Source organism: Peromyscus maniculatus, chromosome 16 (assembly GCF_049852395.1).
Source record: "Peromyscus maniculatus bairdii isolate BWxNUB_F1_BW_parent chromosome 16, HU_Pman_BW_mat_3.1, whole genome shotgun sequence".
Taxonomy (NCBI): Eukaryota; Metazoa; Chordata; class Mammalia; order Rodentia; family Cricetidae; genus Peromyscus; species Peromyscus maniculatus.
In genome coordinates this window covers 33,224,893-33,242,540 of record NC_134867.1, presented here as the reverse complement: position 1 = coordinate 33,242,540, position 17,648 = coordinate 33,224,893, and the positions used below count along the sequence as shown (strand labels likewise).

The window sequence follows — 17,648 nt, the reverse complement described above, 5'->3', positions numbered from 1 at the left end:
TGGGCCTGGGGATGTGGCTCAGTTGAGAATGTACCTGCCACACAAGCATGATGACTGGAATTTGGATCTGCAGCACCTACAAAAAGTCAGGCAGGGCAGCACACTGTCACTCAGGCACTGGGGTAGGGACTGAGATAGTGGAGAGCCACACTGGAAGACATCCAACATCCACCTTTGGTGTGTGTGTGTGTGTGTGTGTGTGTGTGTGTGTGTGTGTGTGTGTGTGTGTAATTAGATATAGATATATAGATATAGATATATATACACCACAAAGGCCAAAGGGAATTCATTTACTCCTTCTCCTACGGGAGGATATTACAAGACAGAGCCTTACATGTTGAAAGGGCTCGCATTAAATACCAGCCTATTGGTACCTGGATCCTGGACCTCTCAGCTTCTAGAACAGTGAAAAATTTTCTGTTTATTGCTTACACACTGCTTGCTTTAATAATAGTGTTACAGCAGCCCAAATAAATTAAGATATTTTGTTATGCTATGAATATTAAATAACATGTAAATTGTTTAGAATGTGACTTAGCCCGTAGTGAGGATTATCAAATGTTATCAAAGTTTCCTATTGTATCTGTTAACATGCAAGTGAGGCATATATTCACTGTTCTTTTGTAGTAAAGAACACTGAAGCCCAAAGGGTTAAGTGTCTTACATAAGGACATATTTTGTAGGTAGTACAGAGAAAGAAATGCAACCCAGATATGATTTCAAAATCCATGGCTTCGTGCTACTATGTATTGCCCCAGTTTTTATTTGAGGGAGCAGAGAAAGTTGTCAATATGACTACATACTATTATGTACTATATATATTCATAAGTAGTTCTATGGAGTGAGGATGGTTATAGTGTGCAGCTGTGGAATCAACTCCCATATTTTAGAGTCACGTCTTTTTGCACAAAGCAAACAAATTAGCTTCATGCTCCATGAAAGTTGAGTTCTCAAGAATGTGGGGTCACCCTGGCTTTTTACACTTTCTGGCTAATCTCATCCCAGGGTGATTTTGACAAGCCCAGGATTATCCATTATATTCGGTTGTGTTCCTGCATCTCACCCACAGGTCGATTTTCAACACCTAATTCTATCTAATCAACATAAGCTTCTTTCAGATGCAAGCACTTCGCAATTTGAAATGCACAAGGACCTGCCACGGAGCAATTATGAATATTAAATGTATTGCTCCGAAGGATGAGGAGAAGAGCAACTCAAAAACTTTTTAAAGCAGATCATGATTTGAAAGTGTATGGTCCCTATGATATTTCCTGGAGATTCATAAATCTTTTAATTAGATGTATGAACTTTATTGCACTTCACTTTTATAAATCATAAATTGATTGCAAAAATGATGCATATTTAAGAAACACTTAGCTTTTGAAGTGACTGAAAAAAAAAAGAATGCCAATTTTGGATGTCACAGTTAAGGAATAAACTACTATTGCAGGCTTGGAAATATGGTACTTCCAGATTTGAATGTTCACAACTCAAATATGGAAGTTCTGTTGGGTGTTATGACACATGCCTATCATCATTACAGCTGGGAGCTGAGACAGGGGGATTACAAGTTCCAAGCAGGCCTTGGCTACACTGTAAGACCATGTCTCAAAAAATAAAGCCGAGCAAAGAGAAACAAAACACCAAAGCAGAAAGTTCTTTAAATCGATGGTTTCACAAACACAAGTTAAGAAAACATGGGCAGGTGTTTTCAGCGTTCTCCATGCCTTCCCTTCGCTGTCTATAAAGGGGAGAGGAAGGATGGGGAAAAGCTCGTTACCTTTATTTTTCCGGTCAGGCCTCCAACAAACAGCATTGCATTTGCATCCACATCTAGAATGGTGTACCCTGGAGGGGACACTGAGTGGTAGGTGCTGGGCACAATGCTGGCTTTGGGCCCATCTAGAGCTCTCACTGAAATAGAACCATTTCTCCCCGTTCTTCAAGCATACATGTGTGTTGAAATAAAAGGAAACAAAATACAGAAAATGAAATATGAATCATATCCTCTCACCTTCAGATTTCAAAGACGTAAAACAGAGTTATCTTAGAAATCCTCAGAGAACTGTGTGTTTAGGTCCAAGCATTCTGAAATCAGCACTTCTCAAACCACTTCAAAGATTTGATCTTATTACCTTTGCTAGTACATTTATACATTTATCTTTGCTAAGTACTCACCATTACATTTAAATAAGGAAATAACAACATAACCCAGGCCATTGATAAGGAAGGACAGCAACAATTAGACAATAGAATTATTGTAAACCAAGAAGAAGGCATTTCTCTGTTGCTTTACATGATAATTTGCTGTCTTATAAGACATGCAACTTAAACAAATTTTATGACTTCATTTAGTATTTTGTTAAAATTAATTCGGCAAGTGGAGTCCTAATGAGCCACCCTTATGCAGCACAGGCTGCATAATTTTGCCTAAAATTCCTTATGATGGATCTTAATTTGTTGAAGTAATCTTCCCAGAATTGTAGGAATCATTGTTTGTCATCCCAGCTTAATGTGTAGAGCACAGTCGTTAGTCTGCCGAGTTGTGTATACAAATTTGTAGAAGTACACTTTTAAATTCAGTTAAAAAAATCTTGAAAGCTATTATCATTTTATTTCATTTTCCCTTTTAAGTGATTGATTTGCATGAGTTGTTAAATATGAAAATCTGGTCTCTTTGGAGACAAGCGGTCATGACAAAACTTCCTTAAATCTCTCTCCCGTCTGTCTCATTGTGGTAAACTCTGTCTTCGAGAAGGTAGCGCTAAGTGAAATATGTGGGAACCAAGAATGGATTTGTTCAACGAGAGTTCTTGAATAGAATGAATCTCTGCTGATAGAACTGTACTTTGGGAGAATATATGTCTCTGAACTGAGCAAGGTACTCAATCACTCCAACATTACCGTGGGTGTGAGCACAGCTTTCTCCTTTCTCCTTTTCTGCCCCCATTTAAAGTGGTATGGGTGAATTGTACATGCTAGATATGGGACCCAGTATTTTGACATAGAATAGGCCTGGAGTTGTAGTTACTATGTAGACTAGAAGGGGAACTGAGTACACAAAGATAATAATGACAATTTTTATGCTCTTTTGTATGTTTAGTAAGAACAAGTAGCTGTATTTTTTCTTTTTTTCTCCTCAAGTGAAGTAAGATGTCTGAGACAGCTTTTCTTGCCCTGATCCAGCTCCTAGCAGAAAACAGATTAAGGAGTTAGAATTGGAATAGCTTCCCTGGCTTATACCTTGAATGCATGTCTTTTCCTAACAGGAACAACAAATGCACTTTCTCACACATTTATACACATAGCATATAACCTTCACACACATGGATACTCACACACAGCTACATTATTGAAATAGCAACAGAATTTTTTTTTCATAAGCTAGAAATTTACTTTAAAACTTTGCCATCCAGTTATCTTATTCTTTACTGAGACGTTACCTTGATGCTTCAATACGGTACCAATATGAGTCATCGATGGTCAGATCTGGATACTCTACACGGCCAACTCCAGATCCAACGTCCCAGAGGAAGCTGACTTTGCCTTTACGCATTTCGATAGCAAGAAAGTCAATCTAGATCAAAGAAATGTGAAAACAATATGCTTCAGAACAAAGCACTCTGAAAGAGGAGGTTTGTGGAGTGTTTTCTAATGACATGTAAAATAATTGGATTGAGAACTTTTCATAGTTATACCCAAGACACTGTCTTCTATCAGAGGTAGCTGTGGTAGTTTTTGACAAGGTGAGACAGGCTCCCTCACATGAATAGCAAATGCTAACTTATGACACAACCAGTCAGTTTAGACACCTCATTCACCTTAAGAGATTCCCACACACGAGAAGTCAAATTAACTTTGGTGGATGAGAGTTTGCAGACACAACTTGTGTAATTTCAGTTCGAATCATAAATTCAACACATTGCGAGAGTTTGCGTCGGTTAGAATTTGTTTTTTGCACTTCATTAACATGAAAGATTATTATTGTTTCTTAATTTGAGAATAGGAAAAAAAACTTTTATTCTTATTAGACTTTCTCATGAAATGGCTAGATCTGAAAATATAATGCAAAATAAATATTAGCACACTGACAAATGAAAAGAAATGTGCCTGGACCTGGGAAAGAATTGTCACCCGTTCGTCTTTCCAACACAACTCAGAGCAAACATTTGTCAGCTAAGATTCCGAGATTCCAGACACAAAAGGCTACATTAGACACTTTAGGGGCCATTTTGCTAGATTCTATTTATTTTCTTCATTGATTAAACTTTGACCTCTACACATACACAGTAGCTTTAAAAAAAAAAAAGTTGAATATTAGACTTACAAATTTGGCACTTCCAAGATAAAAAAGGAGGTTGTCAGCCACAGTAGTCTTGACATTGACAACAATGTTATTGTAGCTTCCTTTCTTGATTTCTGGCTTGTATGTTCGAATACAGTCACCTCCCGAAGACACAGATACTTTGATCTTCAAGAAAAACAAGATACAAAATTCTGTGAAAGCCTATGACTAAATAAATCTCTCTGTGAGTTTGAAGTACATCCCAAATCACCACAAAACCATCATCATCCTTTTCTTTGATGTAATTTTTCAGTCACCAAATAGTATCATTACCTGTCCATATGCAGACATCATTACGTACCTTAGGAAGGGCACAGGTAATTAGTTCTTCACTAGCATTTTGCCAATGATTTGCTCATGATTCTTTCTCTTGCTTATTAGGGTGCCACTATTTTTAAAGCATGAAGCTAACAAATTCTCACCTTCCTACCATTCTTTGAAGACACTTTTACAGAGGGGATTTTATGCAGAACAAATGGAAATGATCTTCATTGGGTTTATTTGGTAAAGAATTTTAATTAAAATTTCAGTGATTTGGGTATCACTTAAAGAAGAATCCAGTTTTCAAGAGGGTATTGTCGGCCCACCCATGTTCTTACAGTTCAAAGAGGCCAAGCAGGGTTTGTTCTAGATCTTCTAACAAAAAAGAATATTAATCATTCCCCTCAGAATATATATTTCAGAATAAATTACACTTATTATTAGGTTACCAGGAAATGAGATGGAAATAATTTCCAAATGTCTATCACTACTAATACATATAACAGCTCCTTTTCCTTCTGAATAGTACTTCAAAAATTACTATAAATTGCTAAGAAAGGAATTCTTATGTGAATAGAATGGCACTACTCATGCCAATTTTTACTCCTATTAAATGAGGTTTCATTCAGTCACAAATGGCACTATTTGATTATTGGATTTAATTTCTTTTGGGTCAGGTGAAAAAATCACCATCAGTGATTGCTGCTTTGCTAGTTAATAGTGCTCAGCAGGGAGAAGGGAAGCTGTGAAACCTATGTTGCCCCTTGTTCAGAAGTCTATCATATTAGACATCAGAGGTCTAGCTAACTAGCTTCAGAATGCCTACCGGCCTTCTGTAATCATAACTTCCCACCTGTTTATTTCTTCTTAGAGCTTTTGTTACTCATATTGTTTTCGCGCTTGAGAAAAACCCACTAATATTATCGTTATCCACATGGAAAACTTGTGCAGACCTTGAAGAAGACTGACTAGGCCACCAAACCACTTGCCACGGTTTGGTAACATAGAAGGTATCACCAAGAGGCTCACTTTGGGCGTGAAGGTAGGGAGTATTGTGGATCTTTTCGGTCAAAGGGGGAAACTAGCCAGAGGAGGCTCTAGATCCAGAATGATTTATGTTTAAAAAAACAAAAAGCAAAAAACAAAAACAAAATCAAGGAGAAGTGTTTGGCTCTGAGAAACAGGAAGATTTACATTTAGGGACTTCTAGGGGAAGAGCAAATCTGATGATTCTCCTATTGACTCAACAGGGCCTGCATTCGACAAGTGTTTCCTCATCTGGTCTCTAAGCAAATTGCGTCTCTACATAGGGGAAACTGTTCTGCAGGAAAACAGGCTTTATGTGGGGGTCTGAACTTACAGTGATCTAGAAAGCCAACTTAGACTGTTTTGTGCCTTTGTCCCCTGCAAAGGTGTGATCTAACCTGACAATGGATGGTTGAGGACTCAGGGTCACCTTGGATCTGAGGATATTTGCTTTGTATCCCTGTAAGCTGGTCTTGGTTGTGTGATCTCCAGTCAGAAAGTCTGTTCTTTGTTTTCCCTATGATAGAATTTCCCTTCTATGTGGAGTGTTGAGAGCAGTCAAATCAAAATGAATGACAGGAATCCTAAGGTAGGGAATGTACAGACTTTACCCTGGGTGCTGGTACTATGAAATGGATGTGCAGCTTGAGTGGAAAAAAAGTCATCCAGTAAAATAGCAGCTATGCAAAGAGTTATCCAGAGTGAGAGATTAAAAGGAGAAAGCACCAGAAAGGAAGGTCCCTATAATAGAGAGTAGTTAGAAAAAAAAGGGAGCCATCAGACATGTTTTAATGTTCAAAGAAAGGTATAATATACAGTGAGTTCTTAGGAATTTACAGTGAATGAACCAAAACCTTCATGAGGAAAGACAGCTAGTGGCATTGAGCAAATTTAGTATCTGAGGCAGGTTATAAGTGCCATTGATAACCTAAGAGGATCAAAGAGAACAAAAAGTCAAAAATCTGACTGTAATTCACGAATAGAATTGCACAGTAGATGCAGCCATCCCTGGTAGGAAACCTTATTCAAAATCATAGAGGGTCTTGATTAGCAATGGAAAGTAACCGTGTGTAGTTTGTTTTATCTTTACTTCATAAGTGCTTTTATAGGCTTAGCTTTAAAGCCTTGTTATCACTGGTTGAATCAGAAACAAAATCACATTTCATTAAAAAGCCCAATTAAATAATACTCCTTGGCTATAGTGTGAGGATACAATAATTATGTGAAATGCAGGGTCATAGGATGTGGTGATATTGCATTCCCCAAAATACTGTGCACCCTAATAAACTTATCTGGCGTCAGAGACAGAACAGCCACTAGATATAAAGGCTAGAAAGTGGTGGCACTCACACCTTTAATCCTAGCATTCAAGAGGTAGAAATCCCTCTGGATCTTTGTGAGTTCAAGGCCACACTGGAAACAGCCAGGCATGGTGACACACACCTTTAATCCCAATAAGTGAACCTTTAATCCCAGGGAGTGATGGCAAAAACGGAAATATATATAAGGCATGAAGACCAGAAACTAGAAGCATTTGGCTGGTTAAGCTTTTAGCTGGTTAAGCTTCAGGCTTTCGAGCAGCAGTTCAGCTGAGACCCATTCTGGATGAGAATTCAGAGGCTTCCAGTCTGAGGAAACAGGACCAGCTGAGGAACTGGCGAGGTGAGGCGGCTGTGGCTTGTTCTGATTCTCTCATCTTCCAGTATTCACTCCAATAACTGGCCTCAGGTTTGATTTTATTAATAAGATCATCTAAGATTTCTGCTACAATAGGATGTTTCAGACCTTGTCTGTAGACTTGAGGCAGAAGTAACTGATCATTCAGTTAATGCACTAAAAGGGGTGGGTGGCAGTACCAAATGTAAAGACAGCACCCAAGTGAACAGACAAAGCTCACTTTGGAAACCCAGGCCATGAGTGTGACCATTTACAAACCAGGCATACTTAATCTTACAAGGATTTGCAACTAATGTACTCTATTGTACACTTCCCATATCCATACAGTCTGATTCTGTGAAGAGAAGGACAGTGTTATGCCCAGTATGAGAGATGATTTTACAAAGTCACCTACTGCTCAGCTCTTACCCACTCACATAAAAACCCATTGGACTTGCTGATTTTTCTTTCTGAGCATACATCAAATACCTGGAACATTCAAGGTGCCCAACTGTTTACAACTACATCATAACTACAAATTTATTCTTGAAAATACCCTATGTTTCAATTTCCAATGGGTGTGTGGCTCAGTGGTAGGGCATTTGACTGCATATGAACAACTTATAATAGCTAAATCAAAACACAGCATTTACACATTTCTTTAAAAGAAACCTCTTGGATGTATCACTCTTGCAAGAGGCATGAAAATTCTAAAACACAAATATTCTGTTGGGGTGTTCAGTTCTACCAACTACAATATTCTAGTGTAACTTCATTGTAAGGCTCATGAAATTACCACTAAGAAGTTGATGTTTCCAAGGTGGTTCCTGGCACAACATTATTCACCAGTTAATCACCATAAACACAATTAAACATTGTTGGATATCCCACTGTTCTATGTACTGGATTTGCACTGCATTTTTCATCTGGTAATTAGCCATTCATTAAAAAAAAACAGTGTAAGTTACTCAATTATGCAATCAATGAGCTAAAGTAAATCACTTTAAAATAAATGCATTTAGTTCCTTAATTAGGAAATGTCTTAACTGGGCTGGCAAGATAGGTCAGTAGGTAAAGGTGTTTGTTACCAAACCTGATGACCTAATTTTGATTCCCAGGACAAGTCTTGTACCACATCTTCAGAGAGCTGCTGAGGCTAGGGAATGTATGGCATTTGTATGGAGTTTGGCAAAGATGTCTGAGGAGCCTACTGCTTGAGTCTGTGAAGGTAAAGCCTCAGTTGCAATGGAGACCTCAGGATGTTAGACATGCCAGAATCATGAGATGTCCACCAGGAGAAGCTACTGGAATGCAGGAGAGCCAAAGAGAAAAGCGTTGTGTGTTGTAGGGTGCAGAGCTGGAGGAGGAGGAGGAGGAAGATAACCCAAGCCTTTTGTAGCTCAGAACATTCCATAATGAATGCCAGATGCTGGACATGAAGCTTCAGGATTCACTCTTTGCCCTGCTCGGTTTCTGCCTTGCTTCGGTCCAATTGTTCTTGCTTATCCTGAATTAATATTTATTAGAAGTATGTATTTTTTCTCTCATTTTATTGGGGCTCACTGCTCAGAGATAGTCTTGTGTCACAGAAAAGACTTTACCATAGAGCTGAAACTGACAAGGAATTTGGGGGGTGGACTTTTGAATTTGGACTGAAAGCATTTTACATTGAGAAAGCAAAGAGCCTAGTAGGGACAAGGGTCAGAAAAGTGACATATTTGGCCATCAAGTTCCCAGTGAGTATAGTTGTGATGACTGACACTGATTTTCAATGTGAAAAGATCTAGAATCACTGAAGAGAAAGCGTCTAACTTGTCTGTCGGTGATCACCTAGATTAGGTTCATTGAAGAAGACCCACTCTAGTGTGGGCAGTACCATTCCATGGGCTGGGAGTCTGAAGTGAACCAAGAGGAGAAGCAAGCTGAGCACAAGCATTCATCACTCTGCTTCTTGACTGTAGTCCCAATGTGACCAACTGCTGTCTGCTCCCAGGGTGACCAACTGCCTGCTCCCCCTGTCCTGTCTTCTCTGCCATGATGAACCATGTCCCTGGGAAGTATAAGCCAAATAAACCCTCCCTTCCTTAAGCTGTATTCGTTTGTAGTGATAAGAAACTACTATAAAGCTCCATTTTGTCCACTCCATTATCAACTTTCTGAGTATAACAGTGGACTAGTTCATCTTTGCATACTTCCCAGGAAAAAGCACTGAACATAAGAGGTGTAGTTTCATTGTGTACGTCTCTGAATAAAGTTGCAACACTGGGATTCGTTTTACCATGTGCTTCAAAGACATAGTGAGCACTTGTCAATCACACCACATGGTTTCCACATTATAGTTGACTAGGCATCTTCTCAGATAGCATTACCACTTCCTTTTATCTTACATGACTCCATTTTCTCTAGTCTGTTGTTTTCTTCAATCAATGTAAGATACTTTTCAATGTTCACCTGGAACATGATTGTCATGGCCTTGTTTAGATTTCTTAGATACATATAAGGAGGGACAAGTATATAGGATCACTCACACAGATTCATGGCCACCACTAAAAACTATAAATTGATAAATTAGTAAAAATTTCTTTTTGACCATCCTAGCTACTAAGTTTTTTTTTTTTAATGAAACATTTTATGGAAGTTTAAGTTAAAATGGACAATATTAAAAGGTGTCTTACTAAAATCTATCCTCTCTAAAGTCATCATGGTTTGTCTTTACATATCTAAAGTTTCACATTGGCATTTAAGTGTCCCAGTTCAAGGCCTATGAAGAAGAGTCCTTGCCTCCAGCCTGACAGAGTTAAATTCCTAGGATCTACAGGGTGAAGGAGAGAACTGACTTGTGCATGTTGTTCTTAGGCCACTACATGGATGCTGAGGCACATGCCTGCACACAAGCAAAACAAAAAATAAACATAACATTTAAACACCTCAGTCCTTTAGCATGTTATTTGGTTTAGAGAGGTCTGTCTGTCTGAATTGTTTTCTAACTGGGTAAATTTCAAGCCAGATTTTTCTTACTTTTGTCCCATAAATATAAAAAGAAGCACTACAACAAAAGTAAGTTGGTTGTTTTTTTTAAAAAAAATGATCAAAAGCTATATTGTACTTAATTGAAATAAAGGTTCAATTTCTCCTAACCTTGTTTGTGAATTCAAGTTGCAACCCCACTCATAGTACTTTTTATATTAATGAATAAGATACCCACATTATTCCTTTTAGTATGCAAGAATAAGCTTTTCATTTGTGTTGTTTTAGTATACTAAAGTATCAACAAAATATACCAGATTTCCTAATTCTCAAACAGTAAGTATGGTTTATCATGAATGAAAAAATTGTCTTATTAAAAAAAAAGTGTTCCTTCTTTCTTCTAACTACCAAAATAGCCATAAGTTCAAGAAGCCAGAGAACATTTATATAGTGAGTTCACTGGGGAAGACGTCCCCTCTGGGAATAATAGTAGTAACGTGTATTAATAGTTCTTAATTCTGAAAATAAGATCTTACAGAATTGGCTTGTTTCCGGGCTTGGTTAATCAGTTCCTTTATTTCAGAGATGTTTTTCTTCAAGTTATCTTCAAGTTCCTTGATAGGCTTGATTTTATCTACTAGCCGATCAGCTTCCTGTTCTAGATTTTTCACTGTCGCACCTGCATCTGCAACTGCACAGAACAAAATTAGCATATTTGGGGAGGAGGATGTGCATGCACCCCTCCCCCCTCCACACACACAGACATAGGTGTCAGAACAGCAGTGAACTTTACTAATCTATTTCATTGTGCCTATGTGACTAAAGCAAGAGCGTGATGGCTGACAGAGTGCATGAGGCCCGCTGTGAACATTTTAGTTGAGATTAAAGCAGGCCAGAGATGTTAGAGAGAGTCTTCGGCTTTGCAATTGAGATGAAAATTGTCATTAAAGATAGAAGATATGATAAGCTTAATCAGTGCTGACTTTTTAGCCTCAAAGCTGACCTTTACAGGAATGAATATGGGGTACCTTTAAAATATCACCTGCTCTAACCACACAGAAACCGCATTAAAATCCATGCTCTCATGCAAAACTGTATTCTTTTTTTCTTTGCTTTTTTCCCCCTCTTTGTCTTTCTTTGGGCATGTTTGAGAAGGAAGCTATGGAGACATGGCTTGAAGAACATTACCTTGCTGAATAACACTTAGACTGCAGGCAACTCTGTTCTACCTTAATTAAATCACTCAAAGTTCAGCTCAATTTTGTCTTGAGGAATAGTTCATTATACTGCACCATATATTGGTTGGACTGAAGGTTATCTGACCCATAGACCTTTAGTATGTGCTCACATGGGGACAGCATTGGGGGTTGGGTATCTAAGGTGTGGAAAGCTGATTATTCAGCTGTTAGGATGCTGGCAGTCTTCTCCAAACTATATCATCTGTTATCTAATTGAGTTTGTTTTATTTAGTTCTCTGTTATTGTGACCCTGAAGAACTCTGCAAGGTCCAAGACTACCTGCCCTGCAAGACTGTGATGAATCTGCTGCTTACCTGGTCTTGGGACACTGAGAACTAGTCTTTAAGATTGAATTCAATATGTTCACATGGGCATAAACAATCATTCAGTTTGGTTTTGTCCATGCTGGGTATAGAAGCCAGGGCCCAATGCTTGATAGACAAACACTTGACCTCAGCTCAGTCCTTAGTCCCGCATATTGGCATCTTTAAACTGTATTTTGAGGTAGGTGATTTGGACTCATGCTCATTAATGTGGTCTGTATTCTTAGTGGAATTTAAAAAGAATGTGGAACTATTTTTAACATTTGTAGGGTTACTTGAGCAAGACTCTAATGTTTTTTTTGTTTTTGTTTGTTTTTTCTCGAGATGCAGGTTACCTAGATCAAAGCCCTTGTCAAATCTGTAGCATGCCACAGATACTCTCTTGTTTTCTGTACTTTCCAGTGATCTCTTCCTTTTAACGCTCCAGTGTTATTTTATAGTCTACAAATTATTAGAATTTGCCCTAGAATTAAGGACAATGGAGTTTTACAGCTAGATTCACAACAAAGAGAAAGAGGAGTTAGGCTAAGGCTAGCTACTAAGGCTAAGATAAATATTTGACCCATTTCTCTTAAATCTCCTAAAAGCCTTTCCAAATGCTTCAAAATGGAACTGGAGGTTCCCCCTCCTTCCTTTACCTCTATTCTCCAAAGCTGTTTAAGCCGTGTGGAAATTATCCTCCTGCAGTTCTGAGAGCGGAGTCATCTATGAGCCGAGTCTAAGGCTTCTTGTATACTCGTGTTTGAACATGTTCTCATTTTTTCCCCTAATTGTCTGAGTAAGTAGACTTTAAAATAGCTTCTCCAGTTATATTTTGATAAATGGATGTTTTTCTGGAAGATTATCATCTGTATGTTGTAGGCTCTAAAATTTACCAACATGGCACTTTCCCAAGTACTCTCTTCTCTGTTCCATTTTCTCCTTTATCTAGTTTGATTGCCTTCAGGAATCACCTGGTTGTCCTTTATTTCTTGGGATTAAGCCTACTAATTTTCTATTTTATTGTTTTCTATATTCTAATTTGTTAGTTGGTTAGCTGTTTCTTGTCAGTTTTATTTTTCTAACACACTGAGCAAAGGCTTAAGACTTTTCTTCAATGCCTGACAGTAATGTAACTCTTCTATATTATTTTCCACAGAGGCCATCCTCGATCATGTACTTCAGATTTTGATACGTTTGATTTTATTATTATTTTCCCTACTTATCTGTAGTGCTGTGATGTTTGGCTCAAACTCTGAAATGTTCAAGAGACAATATTTTTATAGTTAAATGACTTGCTCATTTGTTTAGAACCAGTTTTATTTCAAGAAGAATTGTTTAGAAGAAATTTAATTACGAGGATAATTACTTAAATGGAGGGAGGGAAAATGAGCTTTGGGGGAGTGGCAGTAGCATCGTCTATCTTAGCTTCTTTAACTCGTGTGCAGGGAAGTCATTCACACCCAATGGCTGAATTTGTGCTATCAGAGATGTGGTAATTTATATCAATCTGTTACAAAAGGCAGTTTTACACTTTTATGCAGATAAGATTCAAATATTTCATTAGGTTTCCATAGCACTATTAAGACATTTTATACCAAATAAATCCACATTTTAGTCTCACTGGATGAATATTCTTTTTAAATATCTGGTATTAATTAGTGATAGTGTAAAGAATAGCTGTGCAATGCCTAAAGCAGTTTCAATATATGGTCACATGCAAAACTGAAGCTTTTTGCAATAAGTAGAGAAGCATGAAAGTTTCTAGAAAGCACATGAATAAACATATACATACTGATTTCTGCAGGGAATTTCAGATGGAAGTAAAAAAAAAAGAAATTAGAAAATTCATGAGAAAATATTTTCTACAGGTATTGTAAAGTACCACAAAAGTGGCACTTTTTAATAAATGCTCTTTACAAATATACCTTATTTTAACTCAAATAAGTTTTATCAGGTAAAAGCATGCAAGAACACGATCAAAATATATTGCATGAAAACAACTCAATTTTAATTAATTTGGTTTTTTGAGACAGGGTTTCTCTGTGTAGCTTTGGTGCCTGTCCTGGATTTGTAGACCAGGTTGTTCTCAAACTCACAGAGATCTGCCTGCCTCTGCCTCCTGAGTGCTGGGATTAAAGGCATATGCCACCACTGCCCAGCTAAAAACAATTCAATTTAAAAAAAAGGGGGGAAATGCCCTTTAGTAAGCTGTTCACACGAAAGGAAATGTTATTAAGATAAAAATAAAATATTTAATTAATATTTACCGATAAATATTTCTTTTATTTGAAGATACAGTTACAATAAATAACAGTATTATGAAAAGGACATCATCAGCTGAGATTCAATCTAAACTAGAACAAAATGATACCTTGAATTGTGTGCTAAGTGAAATAAAATAGCAAATTTTCTTTTAAATCTATTGTCTCCTGATTTGGAGAAGTGTTGTGGTGTATCAGAAGAATTAACTCTTCTGATTTACTGAAGGGGGGCAGTTGCTGAAACACACGGGATTATTTCTGAGTCTAGATGAAAAAAAGTACAATTTGTGTTTATTCCCTATCTTCCTTGAGGAAACAGCAAGGAGTGGGTCTTTCCTCTTCCCAGATCTGAAGCACATCATTTTCGTGTTGATTTTCTCCCTTGCCCAGGAAGCTGTCATGAGCATGCCCCCAGCATCACCATCATAACGAGGTCTTCTGTCACGGCATCATTAACATTTGGGTTGATGTGAAGACACTCAGATCTGCCTCCACTCTATAGCCACTACCATCTGATAACACCTCTTCTGTCATCACATTCTATAAATGTTCTTATACCTCATAAAAATACTGCTAGATAGTCTAGCTTTTTAAAAGCAAAAAGTAAAAAAAAAGAAAAGAAAAACAGCCCCCCCAAAACCAACAACAACCAAAAGAAAAAAAAAAAGCAAAATAAAACCTTAAGTTCTCCCTTAGAGAAATCACATACTAAGATACTATCTTATCATGTGATAAAAAGGAAAATACTCTAAGAAGTATCAATGTTTATCGACTAAATTTAACTAAAAATATAAATCATTACACTAAATTCGTTCAGATTTCTCAGAAAATTCTAATGAATTTAATACACTATAGAAGACATGCGAAGAAACAGTCGTTACAAAGCAGATAAATGCTTTATTTCCTGGAAATATTAATTGACTGAAGTCTAAATAATAAATGCAGAGAAATTTCAAATGTTGATGCATTTGAAGGTGACAGCTTTCTCTCACAGGACAGCTAATGAATGTGCCCCTTAAATTCTCCGTCCCATGCAACTCCAATCCTAAGCAGATAATCACCTGTGTTTAACTGTATTTTCAATTACACTGACGGATTAAACACTTGTGACATCCACATACCAAATAGCATGTCAACTCTCAGAATCCCTAGCTTGGAATTCTGATTGGATAAAAATAACTGAAAAAGGAGCCCAGGCAGAGCTAAGAGATTTGGGGGCTGGAATGGTGGGAACTTTAATTCTCACACCCACACCAGGAAGGAGAGGGCACCGAGCTTTAGGGCTTCCTCTTGCTCTACGACTCATGAGTCTAGGCCACTATCACGGTGTGATGAAATAAATGATATTATCATAGCGAGGAAGGAAATCTTACTGTTTTTGGCAGGGTCTTTCACGACGGCATTTGTTTTGGCCACGCTGTCTGCTAGTTTATCGTAGTTTTGCTTCAGGCCATCAAGGTTCTGATGCAGATCTTTGACCTGGGCCAGGACCGCTTTGGCTGTGTCGTTGGCTTGTCTGGCTTTGTCTTTGACAGCCTGCAGTTTAGCAGCCGTGTCTGTTGGCACACATGGGCACGAGAAAGAAAACAAAGAAAAGACATTGCAGGTCTCATCCGTGCTTGGCAGAGAGAGGCTGTGGCTGGCTGACCTCAGGGATACATTTACACAGGGGTGAAGGCTGAACTGTGTTTCCATCAGCTGTAGCAAATGAAGCAAATTTTTTAGCTAAATTGAATTTTCTCAGGGACCTTTGTGATGAGTACGTGATTAGCTTTTAAAATAGCAAAGCGATTATTCTCTAAGTTTGTAGTTTAAGTGTATACTGTGATTTGCTGCTGAGCATATTAAAGGGAGGAATCCATCCAGTTCATGTAGCTTCATCAAAACTAGAGTTAAGAATTAATCTGTATATCCATAGAAGCAAAATGAATGTGTTTTAATTTTGGGATAGGCTTTTTTGGGAATGTTAGAACCTGTGCTTGTATGTTTCTATTTGTTTTCTGTATTGGCACTTTGGTAGGCTCTAAGTAGTCAAGAAATTCATGAACATAATAAAATAAAAGTAGAATGCATTCGAATTTTAATATTTCCTATGTTATATACATGTATGTTATTATTTCTGGATGTTGATTTGAATGTAAAGCATAGTTCTGGTGGCTGGAATGTAAAATAACTTTTGAAGGTTCCTATGTTGAAGGACTTGTCACTAGAGCTGGGATTTGGGGAAGTGTTTAAACCATGAGGTCTCCGCCTTCCATCTATAGATGAATCCAGCGCCAGATTCATAATTTGGTGGACTATGGGGGGTGGTGGCGATAACTGAAAGAAGCACAGTGGGGAGCAGCCCTGAGGAAGGGAGTCACCTGAGGGAGGTTGTTTTTGAAGGGTTTACATGATTCCCAGCCTCCTTCCTCCGCCCCTCTCTCTGCTTTTTGGCCACTGTGAGTTAAGTAGCTCCTCCCACACATTCCCACCACTATGATACTAGGTCTCACCATGGGCCCTTATCAGAGGAGTCAGCTGACCATTCACTGATACCATAAGTTAAAGTAAATCTCTTTTTATAAGCTGTTTATATCTGTTTTTTTTAATTGCACAGATATAAAGTGACTAAAACAATTGTACAAATAGATCCATGCTTGTGTGTCTATAGTGGTGGGTAAGGCTGCGAAGATAAAATGCAAAGTTCAAATCTCATAAGCATCACTTTAAACAATGGCCATTAGCATTCTGTTTCTCAGCTTCTCACTTGCAAAGTGAAAATAATTCTTTCCACCTTGGAGAATTAGCATGAGAGATTACATATGCTCACTAAATCGAATTGATTAGTAAGTACTTATAATTCACTGTAGCCTGCTAGGAAAATATAAAAATAAGATCACTAAGGAAATTTGCACTGTTCAGAATTAATAATCAAACACTCATTTTAAATAGTTTTAATTGGTTGGATGATGTTACAGAAATGGGTTGACACTACTGTTTTTGAAATCGGGAATAGCTAAGGTCGTTTTAGTCAAGCAGGACATATGAAATGTCGACAAGCTCTTGTCTGTTGTGTAGATACGCTAATAAACTGTGGATTGTGGGAGTACACCAATGTCGTAGAGAACAGTGCATGTATGTTTTTATTCTTTCCTAATCCAAGGTTTTTATTCTTAACTAATCCAAGAGTTCTTAGGCTGAAACAGGGATGACAATATAATAATATGGTCTCTTCCTTGCTATAACATGTTCCTATGCATGCCAACTAAAGGCAACAAAGGGTAGCACAGCCATATTGTTAAGTGTGGTTCTGATTCTCAAAGGAATAATTCATAATTAAGAAAACCTGCAGCCGCAATGTTAGGAAAATTGTAAAAACTACCAAGATCCTTCTGTATTTCAGTTCACATGATGCAGAGGGCAGGACCATGATGCTTACCATTCGGAATGATTGACAGCTTGCCCAAAGTGTCATTCAAAGCTCTCAGGAGATCACCATTTCTAACATCAGCAGCTTCTAATCTGGTTTTCAGGCCATTTAGGTCATTGTCATTTTCTGTGTACATAAGCCCCCAAAAGACAAAATGACTTATATTATTCTTGGATA

General features: G+C 37.8%; 1 protein-coding gene across 1 annotated transcript in view; it reads right to left on the bottom strand.

The window, feature by feature from the left end:
• Positions 1–17,648, bottom strand: part of Lama2 (laminin subunit alpha 2) — a 571,985-nt gene that overhangs the window by 57,650 nt on the left and 496,687 nt on the right. Inside the window, exons 42-47 of the mRNA XM_076552567.1 lie at positions 17,481–17,597; positions 15,433–15,615; positions 10,792–10,946; positions 4,328–4,471; positions 3,444–3,577; positions 1,781–1,940 (exon numbers count right to left, since the gene is read on the bottom strand). Coding sequence (XP_076408682.1) covers positions 1,781–1,940; positions 3,444–3,577; positions 4,328–4,471; positions 10,792–10,946; positions 15,433–15,615; positions 17,481–17,597 — 893 coding nt within the window. The remainder of the gene's footprint in view (positions 1–1,780; positions 1,941–3,443; positions 3,578–4,327; positions 4,472–10,791; positions 10,947–15,432; positions 15,616–17,480; positions 17,598–17,648) is intronic.